The sequence below is a fragment of the Gorilla gorilla genome, chromosome 15, assembly GCF_029281585.2.
Source record: "Gorilla gorilla gorilla isolate KB3781 chromosome 15, NHGRI_mGorGor1-v2.1_pri, whole genome shotgun sequence".
In the NCBI taxonomy this organism is placed as follows: Eukaryota; Metazoa; Chordata; class Mammalia; order Primates; family Hominidae; genus Gorilla; species Gorilla gorilla.
Genome location: NC_073239.2, coordinates 113509191 through 113524615, shown reverse-complemented (window position 1 = coordinate 113524615; position 15425 = coordinate 113509191). Strand labels below are relative to the sequence as shown.

The 15425-nt window shown below is 34.9% G+C and overlaps 1 protein-coding gene across 3 annotated transcripts in view; it reads right to left on the bottom strand.

Moving 5' to 3' along the window:
- Positions 1-724: 724 nt before the first annotated feature.
- The window catches only part of PAPOLA (poly(A) polymerase alpha), a 64568-nt gene continuing 49867 nt past the window's right edge, over positions 725-15425 (bottom strand). The window contains exons 17-22 of one of the 3 annotated variants that reach the window (XM_004055667.5): positions 15231-15373; positions 11894-11994; positions 11428-11666; positions 7122-7184; positions 4943-5017; positions 725-2885 (exon numbers count right to left, since the gene is read on the bottom strand). In XM_004055667.5, the coding sequence (XP_004055715.1) occupies positions 2790-2885; positions 4943-5017; positions 7122-7184; positions 11428-11666; positions 11894-11994; positions 15231-15373 (717 nt within the window). In that variant the 3' untranslated portion in view covers positions 725-2789. The remainder of the gene's footprint in view (positions 2886-4942; positions 5018-7121; positions 7185-11427; positions 11667-11893; positions 11995-15230; positions 15374-15425) is intronic. The other 2 variants (XM_055361899.2, XM_031001604.3) reach the window with 2 other exon arrangements.

Genomic DNA, 15425 nt, shown 5'->3' with positions numbered 1-15425 from the left:
GTCTCAGAAGTTAAATTTTGCTTTTACTAAAAAGTTATCCCATAATGCAGCCACATTGCCATTTTCATATATAGGGAAGGTTATATTAGAATTTTAGAAATGATATATGAACAACTGCATGTCCCTCGGAATAATGGCTTTGACACAAAGAGTCCATCCCTCCACCCAAAACCATACCCAAGAGCTGACCATCACAAAATACACAGAGCAGCTCGCTCCTGCACCATGAGTTAAGTATCAATGCTGAGCATCTGGGGGGTTAAGAAAAGCAATATCTGATTTGCATTTAGTAAAATAAGAAACATAGAATCCTGGTTGGTTGTGGTCTGTAATTCTAAATTCACTGAAAAACAACAGTGCCACCTGCTGACATTAAAGTGCTAAATGCTTTGAAAAGGACAGTACACTGTCCACAGGCATAGAATAAATATACAGATAACGTATGGTGTCTACAGACACAGAACACTTTAGAGGATGGAAGAGCTAAAACTGAATTAATAGTAACTATATTAATGTTTTCCTCCCTAAAGATCAATTATATGAAAAACAAACACCTAATTATTATCTGAGCTATAAATACAAGGCTGCTGCCAATGGCTGAAGTTAACCAGAAACAAATCTTTTCTAATGTAACCAAATTCTTTTGCAAATCCTCACTTAGAATCATACTATAAACTTATGATTACTGGAAAAAAAGTAGTAGTCAAAAGAAATCAGGCAACTGTGAGATTGTGCTGTTTTTTTTTATTGTGTTTTCAATGGAGAAATACATCATCTGTTTACAAAATAGCTCTTGAAAAATACAAGGAGTACAGATACTATAAAACAAAGCAAACTCCAGTCATGAGACACTACATACATCATGCGAAAGCAACAGTCTGATCTCCAGGTTATGAAAACTATAATTAAAAAGTCACTACACAGAAAAGGTCCAAGTTTCCAGCTTGGCAAAACTTGGGTGCAGTTACATGAAACGTTTAATAAACTGAATTGTTTTCCCCAATGTGTAAACAAAATGACAAGACTAAATCTGTGCCTGGTAATTTCAATCTAACTCTGAAGCTACACAAAACACACAGACACCTTGTACATTTCACCTGTTAGTATGACCATCTTTTTTCTTCGGTGGTGGAAGGAAGGGCAAGGTGACTGTGTAAAGCAAAGATGTGGGAAGTAGAAATATTGTTTACTAGACATTATAAAGTCATGGTGAAAAGAAAGCTTCGATTAATGCATAGCCTAAGGGGGAAAAGACTACACTCCAACTTCAGAAAATTAATTTAGAAGGATAGGGGAAGAGATTAAGTAATTGCAGTTTAACATGAAAAATGCACATGTGATAGAATGGAGCACAATGGAGGATTCATAAAACATGCTCATCAGAAAAATCTGTTAAGTTGACTTTGTCCAGATTAAGAAAGAGTAAGTTTATCAACATCTGGCATCCCTCATACTTTGTGAAGATAGATCTTCTACTGTTTAATTATGAGAAATTATTTTATTCAAAGAAAGGAGCTCTTAATCTTTTGATAAAACAAAATAAAGGAGTAGAGAGCTGACTAGATGTCAAGTGCTTGCTAGAAATGATTTTTAAAATGCTTCTACACGTAAAATGTACTGACAAATTTTGGTAAACCATTTAAAAATAAGAATTAGTTTTAAAATCTTGGAGAAAATGCCTTTTTGCCCACATTTAAAACTGAAAATCAATTTTACTATAGATAGGAGTTCTGTGGAGTGTACAAAATTCCTTTTAGAGATCAAATGGCCATCCCAGATAGATATCATGTTTCACAGGCATTACTTTTAGTCACCCTCAAGTTTCAGCCATGGGACCAAAATTTAGTGTTCTGTGCCATGTGGTCACAGGGTCATTGGTTTCACATCATGGCTTAAGAAAATACTGGCATTTTGTTTCTTACGAAGTAAGTCCTACCTTGTGCACACAAGCAAAAAGAAAAAGGAAGAAAAGAGGGGAAGGAAAGGCGCAAGAAGCTTTTTTTGTTTGTTTGTTTTGAAGACAACAGATTGAAGGCAAAAGAACACAGAGCTTTCACAAGCTCAAAGAAAAATATTTGCTGGCTGATCGCTGATTTGTATGCACTATAAAACAATTCCATAAATAAAACCAATATATCATTTCTTAATCATGACCCTATCAAAACCAAGTTATTTCCTAACTATTCTTTCAATGTCAAATGTACCCTAGAGTTGACGTTTCATTTTTAAGGGTTACAGCTACCTCATAGGAACTGAACTAGATGTACTCTTACCCTTTCTCTGAAGTATAACAGTACACCACTGCACAACAGTATCCAATTTGAAGACTAATGGTAAAGAAAATTCTTCAGGAAAAACTGAAAATCCATCAAGCTGAAAATCTAAAATTAGTTCTACTTTCTAATGAAAAATACATAAAAGTGCATCATCAGAATAAGTAATTCTTATGCCAGTTTGTATTGCAAATTTTCCAAACAATGCATCAAACATAAACCCAATCCAGATGTCAATTATGAATACAAATATAGCTTGAGGTTGTTTTTTTTAAAGGCAGTAATTTTTGAAATAGTTAATGCAACTGTTGCTAACACAATAATAATAGTACTCCTGGCTTCACATACTAACCTGGACTTCCGATCAAGTGCTGATTAGCCCAGTAAGGGAGGTCACCAAAAAACCCAAATCCATTTCAGTCATGTCTAGTCTTGTACCCTCCATTCTCCTTTTTTAGCATTTGAAGACAACAGGTTGAGTTGGCAGATATTGTTTATGGACCCCTGAGGTTGTTTTTACCGATTCAATCTCAGTTTTATTGAATTCTTGATAACAGGAATAGGATTTGCAGGGAGAGCAGGGATATCAGAAAGGTCTGTACTGGATGTTTTCTGAGAATGAAAGCAAAGAACACAACATTGTTCAAAGCACCATAATTTAACAATGAGATGTATTTTCCATTGCTTTACTTCCTAAGAAACCTTATAAGAAGAAAAGTATTACAAATTTAAAAACTCTATAATGTTGTCAAAATGGAATGTAAATATGACTATCACATTATTTGTTCAACAAATAATGTGTTTAACAAAGGAATTTTCAAATAGGTATATTTTAACAATATTTTAAAAACTCCTAAGTAATTTCAAATAGTTTTTAAAATTGTTCCTCTAAGAATCACCTATCATATAATGCTTAAGTTACTGCTAAACTGTATTCACTTATTACAACACTAATAGCTGTAATATTAACTAGTACTGGAGCACCCCCAAGTGGGAGAATATTCAAAGCTCATTTTATATACAGAAGCAGCAGTAAATTTATTATTTTCTGACACTGTAAATTAAACAATTAAATCTATACAGCTAAGCAATAATTTAATCATCCTAAATTTTAGGTAGATTATTTTCATATTAATTAGATTAAATCACAAGCTTTCTTTAACACTAAAAAAATACAGAGATGGATCTTTAAAAGTTTTATTATGGAAAATTCCAAACATATACAAAGTAGAGAGCACTGTATAATGCATCCCCATGTATTCATTACCCAGCTTCATCAATTATCAAATCAAAGCCACTGTCCTCCCACTTTCAATTCACCTTGTGTTATTCTGAAGCAAATCCTACAGATCTTATCATTTCATCTATAAATATTTCCAGATTTATCTCAAAACAATAAGGACTCTTTGTTAGGTATAGCCACAATATTATCACCTCCCCAGAAATAAGTACGCCCCTAACATTACCAAAGATAGGAATGAATTTTTTTTTAAATCAACATAATCATTCTTCTTACATAACTGGGTGATTTTTCTCTCTATGGCTCTATGAATCCTTTCATTAGAAAGAAAATTCTACTCATAAAAATATCTAAAAGGCAAATACCCATGGGTACTAATTACTATAGGGATAAATTCAGTAAGACAAAACTATGAAAATAAGTCCCGAGAGTATGTGGCAAACCAAAAAACATGCAATCACAATCACAGGACAGTTTACGACTGATAAACAAGTTTGTCCACGTATCAATATTAAGCATACTTCCTGATGTTAGTTACTCCCCCTAAAGTTTTATTAGATTATGGAAAAGGTATTTCAGAAACTAAACATAATATTTATATATCTTTAGAGTCAATAAAAGTTAACATCTAGCAAAAGCACGTGTTTAAATGATCACGTTAAAATAACTCGGAGCTGCACAGGAGCAGCAAAATATCATCATAGTACATAGTATCATATCAGTACAGCAGCAGTTGTTATCTCAGTTACTTTGTAGACATTAACCAGTTTTATCATCTATTAAAGAATATATCTACTTTGTGTCAGAATTTGAGCTAGACGTTAGGGTTCATTCATGTGAAAGGATTCAAGAAAAAAATTATTCAACAAAATGAAGGTTCACAAATCAATGAAAAAAGATTCCAGATGCCTACTGTATTCTGTATGTGAGGGTCTGTCACAAGTAGAATTGCTAGGACAAATGAAAACGTAATTCTGAAGAGCTATGGGCTATATTAAATAACTGAAATCAGTAGTGGAAAAATAAGGCAGAAATACATTTTTAAAATAAAAATATATTAGCCTTTGCAAAAGAAATCCACGAAGAATGTTTTTTAGTTCATTCCTAGTTTGAATTTCACTTTTAACCTACAAATAAAACCTACATATGAACCCTGTGTAAATGACTAGTGAGAATTTAAATGATTTGCAGTATCAAATAATATATTAATATAAGGGGATGGGTTAACATCGAAACAGTCCCAGAGAACGGTTCCGTCAAATCCAGGGCCCTGCCTTAAAACTACAATAAATACGTTTATAGGCTAGCAAGTAATTACTTTCAGAAAGATTAATTTTAATAGTCTTCTATGAACTCTCACTTTAATTCAATATACCACACTAATCTTAAGGACATTTACAAAATTCTCCTTGCTTTTTGCACTTAGTACCTGAGAGGCCAACAGAGAAGCCGCTGTCTGAATAGTTTCTGATTGAGTTGTACTTGTCTCTGTATCAAGTTGTTCCTGTGAGACAAAGAGGACGGGGAAGGGGGAAAAGAGACTTAAAAAAGAATAAAAGAACATAACTGGGTTTGGTGGCTAATAAAGAAGACAAACTGGAAGACAGGAGGGATCAAGAGAAAGATGTGACTACATTACAAAAACATCTAGTCAGTAGATGTTGCAGGTTATTTCACCATTTCAGATATTAATAAATTTCTATTTGCCTACTTAAATCTTATAAGGCATGGGTCAAACTAGCTCATGACTTTCCAACCAGCTCCAACTTGGGACATTTTAAGCAAACAATAATTAAAAACACACATAGGCACATCATGAAATGTTGCCCAGACAATAACAGAGCATAAACCCAAGGACAGTTCTTAGCTTTGTGGGAGGAAAAAAAAAAAAAAAAAAAAAACTTATTCAATACTACTAAATAAAATAACCTCACACCTTTAATTAAAAGTAGAAAATATGTCTAAAGAAGATTTCTCCCTCCTTATGGTCTCTTCACCCCTCTCTAGTAATCAGTGCACTGATTTACTCATCAGAAAACAGGGTAAAATATGTCATGCCATCACTCTAAACTTTTTAAAAGCAGTACACAAAAGAAAATAATATCTACACAAATAAATGAAAATAAAAATATAGGCCAGACGTGGTGGCTCACACCTGTAATCCTAGCACTTTGGGAGGCCGAGGTGGGGAGATCATGACATCAGGAGTTCAAGACCAGCCTGGCCAACATGGTGAAACCCCATCTCTACTAAAAATACAAAATTAGCCAGGCATGGTGGCGGGTGCCTGTAATCCCAGCTACTCGGGAGGCTGAGGCAGGAGAATTGCTTGAACCTAGGAGGCAGAGGTTGCAGTGAGCCGAGATTGTCCCACTGCACTCCAGCCTGGGCGACAGAGCAAGACTCCATCTCAAAAAAAACAAAAAAAGGACAAAAAAGAAAAGAAAAATATAAAAACTTCAATTTCAATGAAACTATACCAAAAAAAAACCGAAATATTGTTTTCTCCTATGAAATTAAAAAAGGTAAATAAGATGTAAGAAGTAGGAATGGAAGACATGCAGCCTTCCTGGAGGACAACTTGGTGATGTATACCAAACTTTAAGATAAAGCATACTATTTTCCTCAATAATTCTTCTTCCATTAATTTATGCTAAGTAAATAAACATGAATGAATGGCAGATATGGTATTTAGCTGTAACCAATATTACAGCAGGAAAGCACAACTTTCTTTTTTAAATGGAAATAATTGCTATGGATAGGAAATTGGTTGGATAAAAATAATCATAGCCTTAAGACAGCATTCTATGAAGCCATTAATAATTTTGTAGATTACATAATGATACACATATTTTTTTCTTGGTTTACAAAGTGAATCAAAATTATAAAGCAAGGGCATTATGAGGGCACACACAAAACCTAGGAGAGTTTTGTTAAAATATCCATCATAGAAATCTGGATAATTTGGGAGAAGGGGGAGAATTTCCAATTTTTCCACAAGGAAAGAAAGTTAAAAGCCTTCAATAGACTTCAATTTCTAGGGGAAAAAAATGAGTCTTTTACATTTTGGGGAAAAAAAAATTTCTTCCACGCCATCTACACCTCATTCAAGCCCCATGTACCCCAGGTTCTAGCCAAAACCTTATGCCAAAAACTGCTTCTATAATCATAACAAATTCTCAACCCAAAGAGACAGATCACGATCTCAGCCCGGACTATCAAAAATCCTATGTATCCTTTGAGGACCACTTCAAATGCTACTTCTTTCTTCAATGAAGACATGTACTGCTATTTCTGCAGTCAGAAATAACATCTTACTTTTCTTGCCCCGTGGCCCCCAGCCCTCAATTACTTTTTCTTTGATAATGTAATTAATTACATTCATGACTTATCTTGTCTACTTAATTATAAGCTCCTTTAAAGGCACAGAATGTGTTTCACTCATCACAATATTCCCTTCAGTGTTCAGCATTACATAATTAACAGTAATAAACAATACTAAAAAAATCTAAAACCTATAGCACAAAAATACAATATTTTAGAGACATTTCTATTACATCTTCTGTACTCTTAATTGTGCATGTATTCTAAAGGCTAAATTAGTATACCTTTGCTTCTGTTTTATCATGTCCACTCAAAGCAAGACAGTTAGCATCTTCACTTGTTTCATCCTGTTTTTAAAAAAAAAAGCTTTATTCTCTAAAATGAAAAATTTAGATTATTTGCCAATCAATGCTTTACTTTATAAACTTTAAAACTATAAAATAATTAAACCTGTAAGATCAACTACAGCCTTAAAATAGATAACTGGTCCCTCTTTTAAAATGTTTTTATCAGATTAAATTTGGCTTCAGTAGCTAATAAAATTAAAAAGAGCATTAGGAAAACTGTTACTGCAGATCACCACCTAAAGTACATTTCCAAAACCACTAAGAGTTCATAGAAATATATTTTGTAAGGAAAAGAAAAAAAAAAAAAGAGTTCCTGATCATACAACTTTAGGAACTTGGCATCGTATCACCCCCATTCTGGGAGATTCACACAGAGTGGCACATAAAAGGTTCTAATAAATTCTATCAAGAAAGAACTCCACTTTAATTTTCCCAAGCTTAACCAGAGAATCCTTGCTCTTGGTACGACCTACTAACATCCTACAGAATACAAGACTTGAGAAATGCCTTGCTTGGGTCTTAAGAACTATTTTGACACTATTTTCTCAGCAGAATTAAAATTTAATTTTAAATGTGACTTTTAAAACAGGCATAGAAAAACCATAGGCTTATAGCTTAGAAGAGATTTAATAGAGTATCGATCAATTCCAATAAGGACTTTATTTGTACCCTGCAAATATTCAAACTTTAAAAATAGTAATGTGTCACAATTGGCCAAATCTGAATACTGACTGATATGTAAAACTATGGATTATTAATATTTGTGTGACAAATATACAGTACTTATATTTTATAGAAGTCCTTATTTTTAGATATACAAAGAAATATTTTTGGTTGTTATGCCTGGGGTTTGCTTCAAAACAATGGGGAAGGAAGTGATGTGGGTATGTAGATAAAACAAGGCTGGCTGTGAGTTGTTAACTGTTGAAGCTAGGTGATGCAAACATGACAGTTCATTATACTTATGACATGTTTGAAATTTTCCATACAGAAAGTTTTAAATATATACATATATACACATATATATATACATATATATATATGTGTGTGTGTATATATATATAGAGAGAGAGAGAGAGAGACAGGTTAATTTAGCTATAATCCAGGAAATAGAGCAAACATTTTTGATTTTTATTTTACATTACCATTTATATTTATTTGAAAAACCTTAGGATATGATGACCATTAAGCAGAACTAAACTACCTCAGAGTATCTAAAACTTTCCTATCTATATACACGTTAGTGCATTACTGAGTGAGGCCAGTATTTCTTTCTGCTTTGCTAAAATTTCTAATACCAAGTACTCATTAGCAGAGAATAAAAGACCCAATTAAGAAGGGCTTCAAAATCAGGATTACTTCTACTACAGCAAATTTCTTTTGACTAAAGCACCATGAGATTTAGGCCTGGGTTCTAATCCTGCCTCTAACTGTAACTAGATCTGTAACTGGAAAAGCCACTAAACAGCAAGTTCTTCTGGTAGGAAATGAGATTAGCCCATGGAATAACCTAATACCACTTATCTTCTTAAAATGCTATGGTTCTATCAATCAACTCTGTAGAAATACTGTAAGCAAAATCCAGACTGAGAAAACGTATACCAAAAAAAAAAAAAAAAAAATTACAGGGAAAAGTGGGGGAGGGATGGAGGAGGGAATCTATATTTTAAAGGACACTTAGACATATCAAACAATTGCAACACAGGGATCTTTTTCTGCTTCCAGATTTAAACAAACAGCCTATTTTTTAAAAAATCAATGAAACAATCAGGGGCCATTTGAGCACTGACTAGATGTTTGATGATATTAATAAATTGTTAATTTTTGTGAGTAGGCTAATTTTACTGTTAATGCTTTCATTCTTAGATATGATTTTTAAGATTCTAATGAAACATGTTCGGATTTTGCTTTTAAGTAATTCAATGGCAAGAGAAAATGAAAAAGGCTGAAAGAATTAAGATTACAAAGATTGGCTGAGAGTTAATTATAACAGAAGCTGTGTGATGGGTACACAGGTACATAAAATGACTCTTTTATATGTATTTTTAATTTTCCACACTTAAGTTTAAAAATTCTATATTCTTATTGCTTTTCTAAACCAGACAAGAAACACAAGTGTTATTCTACCAAGGTAAGTGCAAACAAAATTGCAAAATACTGCACTAGTACAAACTTATTTAGAGCTCTTAGGGTGCCATTTTTAACATAAAGAAAACCAAATGTTAAATGCATAGAATTATGCTTAAATACACTTTACTAATGTCAAAAGAAATTTGAATTCTGAAATGCCGTGACAACTTCAAACCAGTATCAGTAGTCTGAACGTGTAATTGACACAAAATTGACACAAAATTGAGTATATTCTTTAGCTGCTGCACAACCCAATCATGTGGCAGCAGGGCTCTTAATAGGATCTCCAGGCCTAACTTCTAGAAGATCTCTGATTCAGTTTGGAGAAAGCCCTAAAATCTTTATTGAAAAACAACAACAACAAAAAAACCCCAAAAACTAATTCTGTTGTACAACCAACAATGAAAATCACTGCCCTAAGAGATAATTACACAGACACAGATGAGTTTTCAGAACACATCTTCTAAGTTATGATTATTTACAGTGGGCCCTCCATATCTGTGGAATCCGCATCTGCGAATTCAACCAACCATGGATCAAAAATACTTAGAAAAATAAAAAATAATACAACAATAAAAATGACACAAATTAAAAAATACATCATAACAATAATTTAAACAGCATTTACATTGTATTAGGCATCGTAAGTAATCTGGGGGATTTAAAGTACTATACAATACCCGTTTTTCATTCTCATTTACCATCTTAAGAGTGACAAAATTCATCAGATTACTTTTAGTTAATAGCAGCTATTTCCAAAAAAAAAAAAAGAAAGAAAGAAAAAGTCTTCAGAGAATAAGCTAAATAATAAAATAATAAAATAATTTTTCACCATTCTTAATCAAAACATAATAGAATCCATGAGAAATCTAGAGGGGTTTTTTTCCACTCTAAAGAAATTGTGTTGTAGTAAGTAAATTACTAAATACATTCTTAGCAAAAAAAAAAAAAAAAAATCACAATGAAATTGGTGCTTTTAGACTGTCATCTCTGGGGCAATTGCAAATGCCTCACTGATTGGAAAACAACATGAAAGTGACTCGAGGGAGAAATAAAATTGTGTAACAAGACTACCTCTATTTTAAGACTCATACGAAATCAATGTACAGTTTTAATGGTTTTCCCAAAACTAAGACTGTAACAATTGTAAACCAGGTAGTATAAAAGGTTAATACCAGCTTGCAAAGCATAGTGGTTCCTGTGACCTCAACACTTTGGGAGACCAAGACAGGAGGATCGCTTGAGCCCAGGAGCTGGAGACAAGCCTGGATAACATAGCAAGACTCTGTCTTTACAAAAAAATCTTTTTTTAAATTAGGCAGGCATGGTGGTGCGCACCTGTAGTCCCAGCTACTTGGGAGGCTGAGGTGGGAGGATTGCTTGAGCCCCGGAGGCAGAGGTTGCAGTGAGCTGAGATTGCTCCACTGCACTCCAACCTGGGCAAAAGAGCCAGCCCCTGTCTCAAAACAAAAAACAAAAAATTAAGCTGGAAATGGTGGCATGCACCTGTGGGTCTAGCTACCTGGGAGGCAGAAGGATCGCCTGTGCCCAGGAGTGAAAAAACAAAAATGCAAATGATGCTAGAAAGTTTCTTTAAGGGTTAGAGAGCTAACCATTTAAGGTTCAAAAACTAATCTGGCTGCATGCACTTATCATTCAGTAAGAAGTCCCTGAGAACCTCTGGTATTTGATGGTCCTATAACACCAAGTACAGTAGAGAAACTCCAAAACTCCTTTTGGATCACAGAAGCAAAAAACTGTCCAAAGGACCATCAAAAAATCAGTACAAATAAAAGGTAGTCATTAGAGAATAATAAGTTAAGAATACATGTAATTTCATGTTAAATTCTGTTGTAGACAATACCTGCTAACTACACACACTAAAGAAGTTTAAATGAGAGGGCATAGCTTTATAGCAGAGGTAGTTACTGAGAAGAATGGGAAAGGTGAAGAGAAACTACAGCACTAAAGCACTACAGACACACCTAAAATTTTCTAAAAGCTTTGTTCCTTGATCCTTCTCTATTTTGGTTCATAAACTTTTCTTCCACTGGATTTAAAAACAGGCAGTTGGTGTTGCCATGGCTAACTAATATGTTTTTCATATATATACCTCTTCTGTTTTGGTTTTCTTGGGACTCTCTTCTTTATGAGGTGAGGATGTCCTCTTGACTCCTACTATAGGAGTAGGTATTTTTGTTGCTGCATTTCCTGAAGTTGCTGCATTTCCTGAAGATCTAGGTGGTGGGTTTACCAGACGTGTTGAAGAAACAACTCTGGAGACCGTAGGCTTTGGTGGTGGAGAAATGGCTGGTTGTGTGGCAGTTTGAGGAATGCTTTCACTCGATGTACCTAAGCAGCAAATATATGAGTATATACAAATTAAAATAACCAAATCAGTATCAAGTTGTAAGTTTTTGTTTCTCTGAATTTGATTTCATGAATAACTTTACATGCAAAAAATAAACTGGCATTTAAAAAACTGAATTTCAACTACTTAACAAACCCACTTTTCAAAATGAAGGCTAAACCAAATATAATGTAAGAATTCTCAAACCTGACAAACCCAATCTCCTTACCCCCTGAGCTTTCACTGGAATTTACTTGTGGCACAGAAACTTCAGTAGCCTGTATGTTGGTCACAGATGCTGCTGTTACAGCTGGAGCAGGACTGTTTCTGCTAAAAAAAAAAAAATTAAAAATTGTCTCAAAAGTAGAAAAATAAAAAAATAAAATACAACAATCTATAACATATACAGAAGTTACTTTGTAAAGTAAATGATTCTTTGGTTTTACTTCCTATACATACAATTTAGCAACTGACTTTATTGGATAAAGTATAACAACAGTAAATAGTACACACACCTTCTAAAGCAGCACTGTCTAATGTTACTTCCTGAGATGACAGAATGTTCTATATCTGTGCTACTGGACATGGTAGCCACTATTAAAACATAGCTACTCTGCACTTAAAATATGACTAGTGAGAAACTATTTAATTTTAATTAAATTTAAATTGTCACATATGGCGGCTGGCTACTATATCGCCAGAGTGGTTCTAAAAGATCTATTCTTAGCTAATTTTGGCTAAGAGACTTAACTGAAGGATTTTTTCGAACAAAAATCCTTTAAAAAGTTATTAATAACAGGCCAGGCATGGTGGCTCACGCCTGTAATCCTAGCACTCTGGGAGGCGAGGTGGAAGGATTGCTTGAGCTCAAGTCTGAAACTAGCCCGGACAACACAGTGAGCCCTCGTCTCTACAAGAAAAAAAAAAAACAAACCTATATTATTAAAAAAAAAAAAAGTTATGAATGAGAAAATGTTCTGAGAAACAGAAAACAGAAATAAACTTCTGTATACAAAGTATAAGAGTTTTATAAAACCCTAAAAGCCCATCCAGTGGCCCAGTTAAAGACCTTTAAGTGACAAGGGGATTATTTCAATATCTTACTTTTAAAATAACTTATTTTAAACCCTCTTTACTCCCCCGAAGTTTCTCTCTCATTTTCTCTTTCTCATGCCAATCTCAAATGACCTTCCTACTTAACAACCAACCAAAAGCCACTAGCCAAGTATTACCCCAAATTCTAAGTATAAATATTAAAGAGACACACCTATTTCTATAATTAACCCCTATTCTTTCCTATACAAAGAAATTATTCCTTATTATATAAAAAAGCCCAATCTATGTTCTAAATCTCACTAACTCCTGTCATCTCAAGAAACTCAAATCATCACACTCCTTTACTCTCCCATCCAACTTTCCTGTCTCAAGTAAATCCTACACATTAGCATTTAAATAAATTCACGGTTTTATTACCTCCTAAAAGAAAAACAAAAGCAGAAAAGTCCTCTGGTTTCTCTCTCTGTCTCTATCTGTGTCTGTGTGTGTGTGTGGGTGTGTCTCTCTCTCTCTCTTTCTCTCTCTCTCTCTCAGAGCTATCACCCACACTCTGAAACTGGTGAATGATGACACCATGAGGAGGTAGGCAACACTTGGAAGACTTGTTATTTTTGGTACTTACATGACATCCACAGGGAACCACGGAGCAGTCAACTTATTAAAGCTATGGATATCATTGGTACATGAATGTAAATGTAGTCAACAGAGCAGGTGTTACCACTCAGGGACAATATCAAGAGGGGATAAACAGACAAAAGAATAATGAGAGAGCCCTCAAGGGCACAAATATTAAATGACTAAAAAGAAAAGGATAGTTGGCCAGAGAACAACCACAGATGCCGAAGAAAGCCTGAAATGGCTAGCAAGGTGCCTAGTACATAATAAACACTCACTGCTTGTTGAGCAAATATACAACCGTATTCTAAAAACCCAGAAGTTTTATTTACAGAAGTTACTTAGTATTACTTCAAGAAACTAAACTTCAAAACTAAATTTGTGAAATTATTTAGTACAGTTGTACACATTTTATATTTGTGCACAAACTCAAAGGACACAGACTTTCACAGATCCCAAAATTCTTATTAAAATGTTAGTTTCTTCACTTAAAAAAAAAAAACTTTTAAAATGATAACACTTACAGGACATATTCAGGCCTGAAGTCTTTGGATTATGCATGATATGCCTAAAAACATATACACATGAAGTCCAAAAGAAAGAAAAAAACACATCCACGACACCTCAGCATTTTCTATTTCACACTCATCCAGGGAATCCTCCCCAACCCGCACTTCTGCCATTGGTTAAATTGTAATACAGGCCGGGCGTGGTGGCTCATGCCTGGAATCCTGGCACTTTGGGGAGGCCAGGGCGGGCAGATCACCTGAGGTCAGGAATTCAAGACCAGCCTGGCCAACATGGTGAAACCCCGTCTCCACAAAAATACAGTAATCAGCCGGGCATGATGGCAGGTGACGGTAATCCAAGCTACTCTGGAGGCTGAGGCAGGAGAGTCGCTTGAACCTGGGAGGCGGAAGTCGCAGTGAGCCGAGATCGCGCCATTGTACTCCAGCCTGGGTGACAGAGCGAGACTCAAAATTTTTTTTTTTTTTTTTTTTTTTTTAAGACAGGGTCTCACTCTGGTTGCCCAGGCTGGGGTGCAGCAGTGGGATCACAGCTCACTGTAGTCTCAACCTTGCAGGTTCAAGCAATCCTCCCACCTCAGCCTCCTGAGTGGCCACGACTACAGGTGCATACCACCACACCTAATTCTTTTACTTTTTTCTAGAGATGGGAGTCTCACTACGTTGCCCAGGCTGGTCTTGAACTCCTGGCCTCAAGTGATCCTACCACCTCAGCCTCCCCAAGTGTTGGGATTACAGGTGTGAGTCACTGCACCTGGCTGAAAATTTTTCACTGCTTCATACCCAGGGCAGTGGCATGCGCCTGTAGTCTCAGCTACTCAGAAGGTTGAAGTAGGAGGATTGCTTAAATCCAGGAACTCAAGGCCAGCCTAAACAACACAGCCAGACCCCATTTCTCAAAATAATAATAAATTTTTAAAATTTTAATTGCTGTAAATGTTAGACAGATATCTAGCTCTTCTAAAACAGGTTTCCCTAACTATCATAGACACATTCCCTGTTACAAAGGTATAAGCAGCTCTAGGACAGAAAGGTGGTTTTGTTCCTTTTGTCTGTTCTCATCAGCACACCATACAGTGCACTGTAGCAGTAGCTATCTAAATACATGAATTGGGAGGGGTTATGTGCTAACATTCATTCACATCTGACTGAAGACATTATCAGTCTCAAAAATAAAATGTTAAGTATGACAAGACAAAACCAAAAAGTACTATCCCCAAACCTGGGAATTAAATTGCTATTTAAAAAAAAATTAGTAGATGGAATGAAAATAACATTCTAAATAGATGACTTTAATAGCAAAAAGAGAATGTATCTGATTGATTTAGCAAACAGCCCCTCCACTTCTGTTTCCCTCTTTTTCCTTACCCCTGAGAGCTGCCAGAACTGTTCAATGGACTGGTCTTCGTAGCACTAGTAGGTGAAGGCACAGACATGCTGTTATCACTGTCCATAGACAAGTCGAGGCTGCTGTCATTGAGAGCTGTCAATTTGACACCTTCTGTTGAATGCTGCAAACAATAAAACATTTTATCAAATATATCTTTATTTCATCCAAATGTT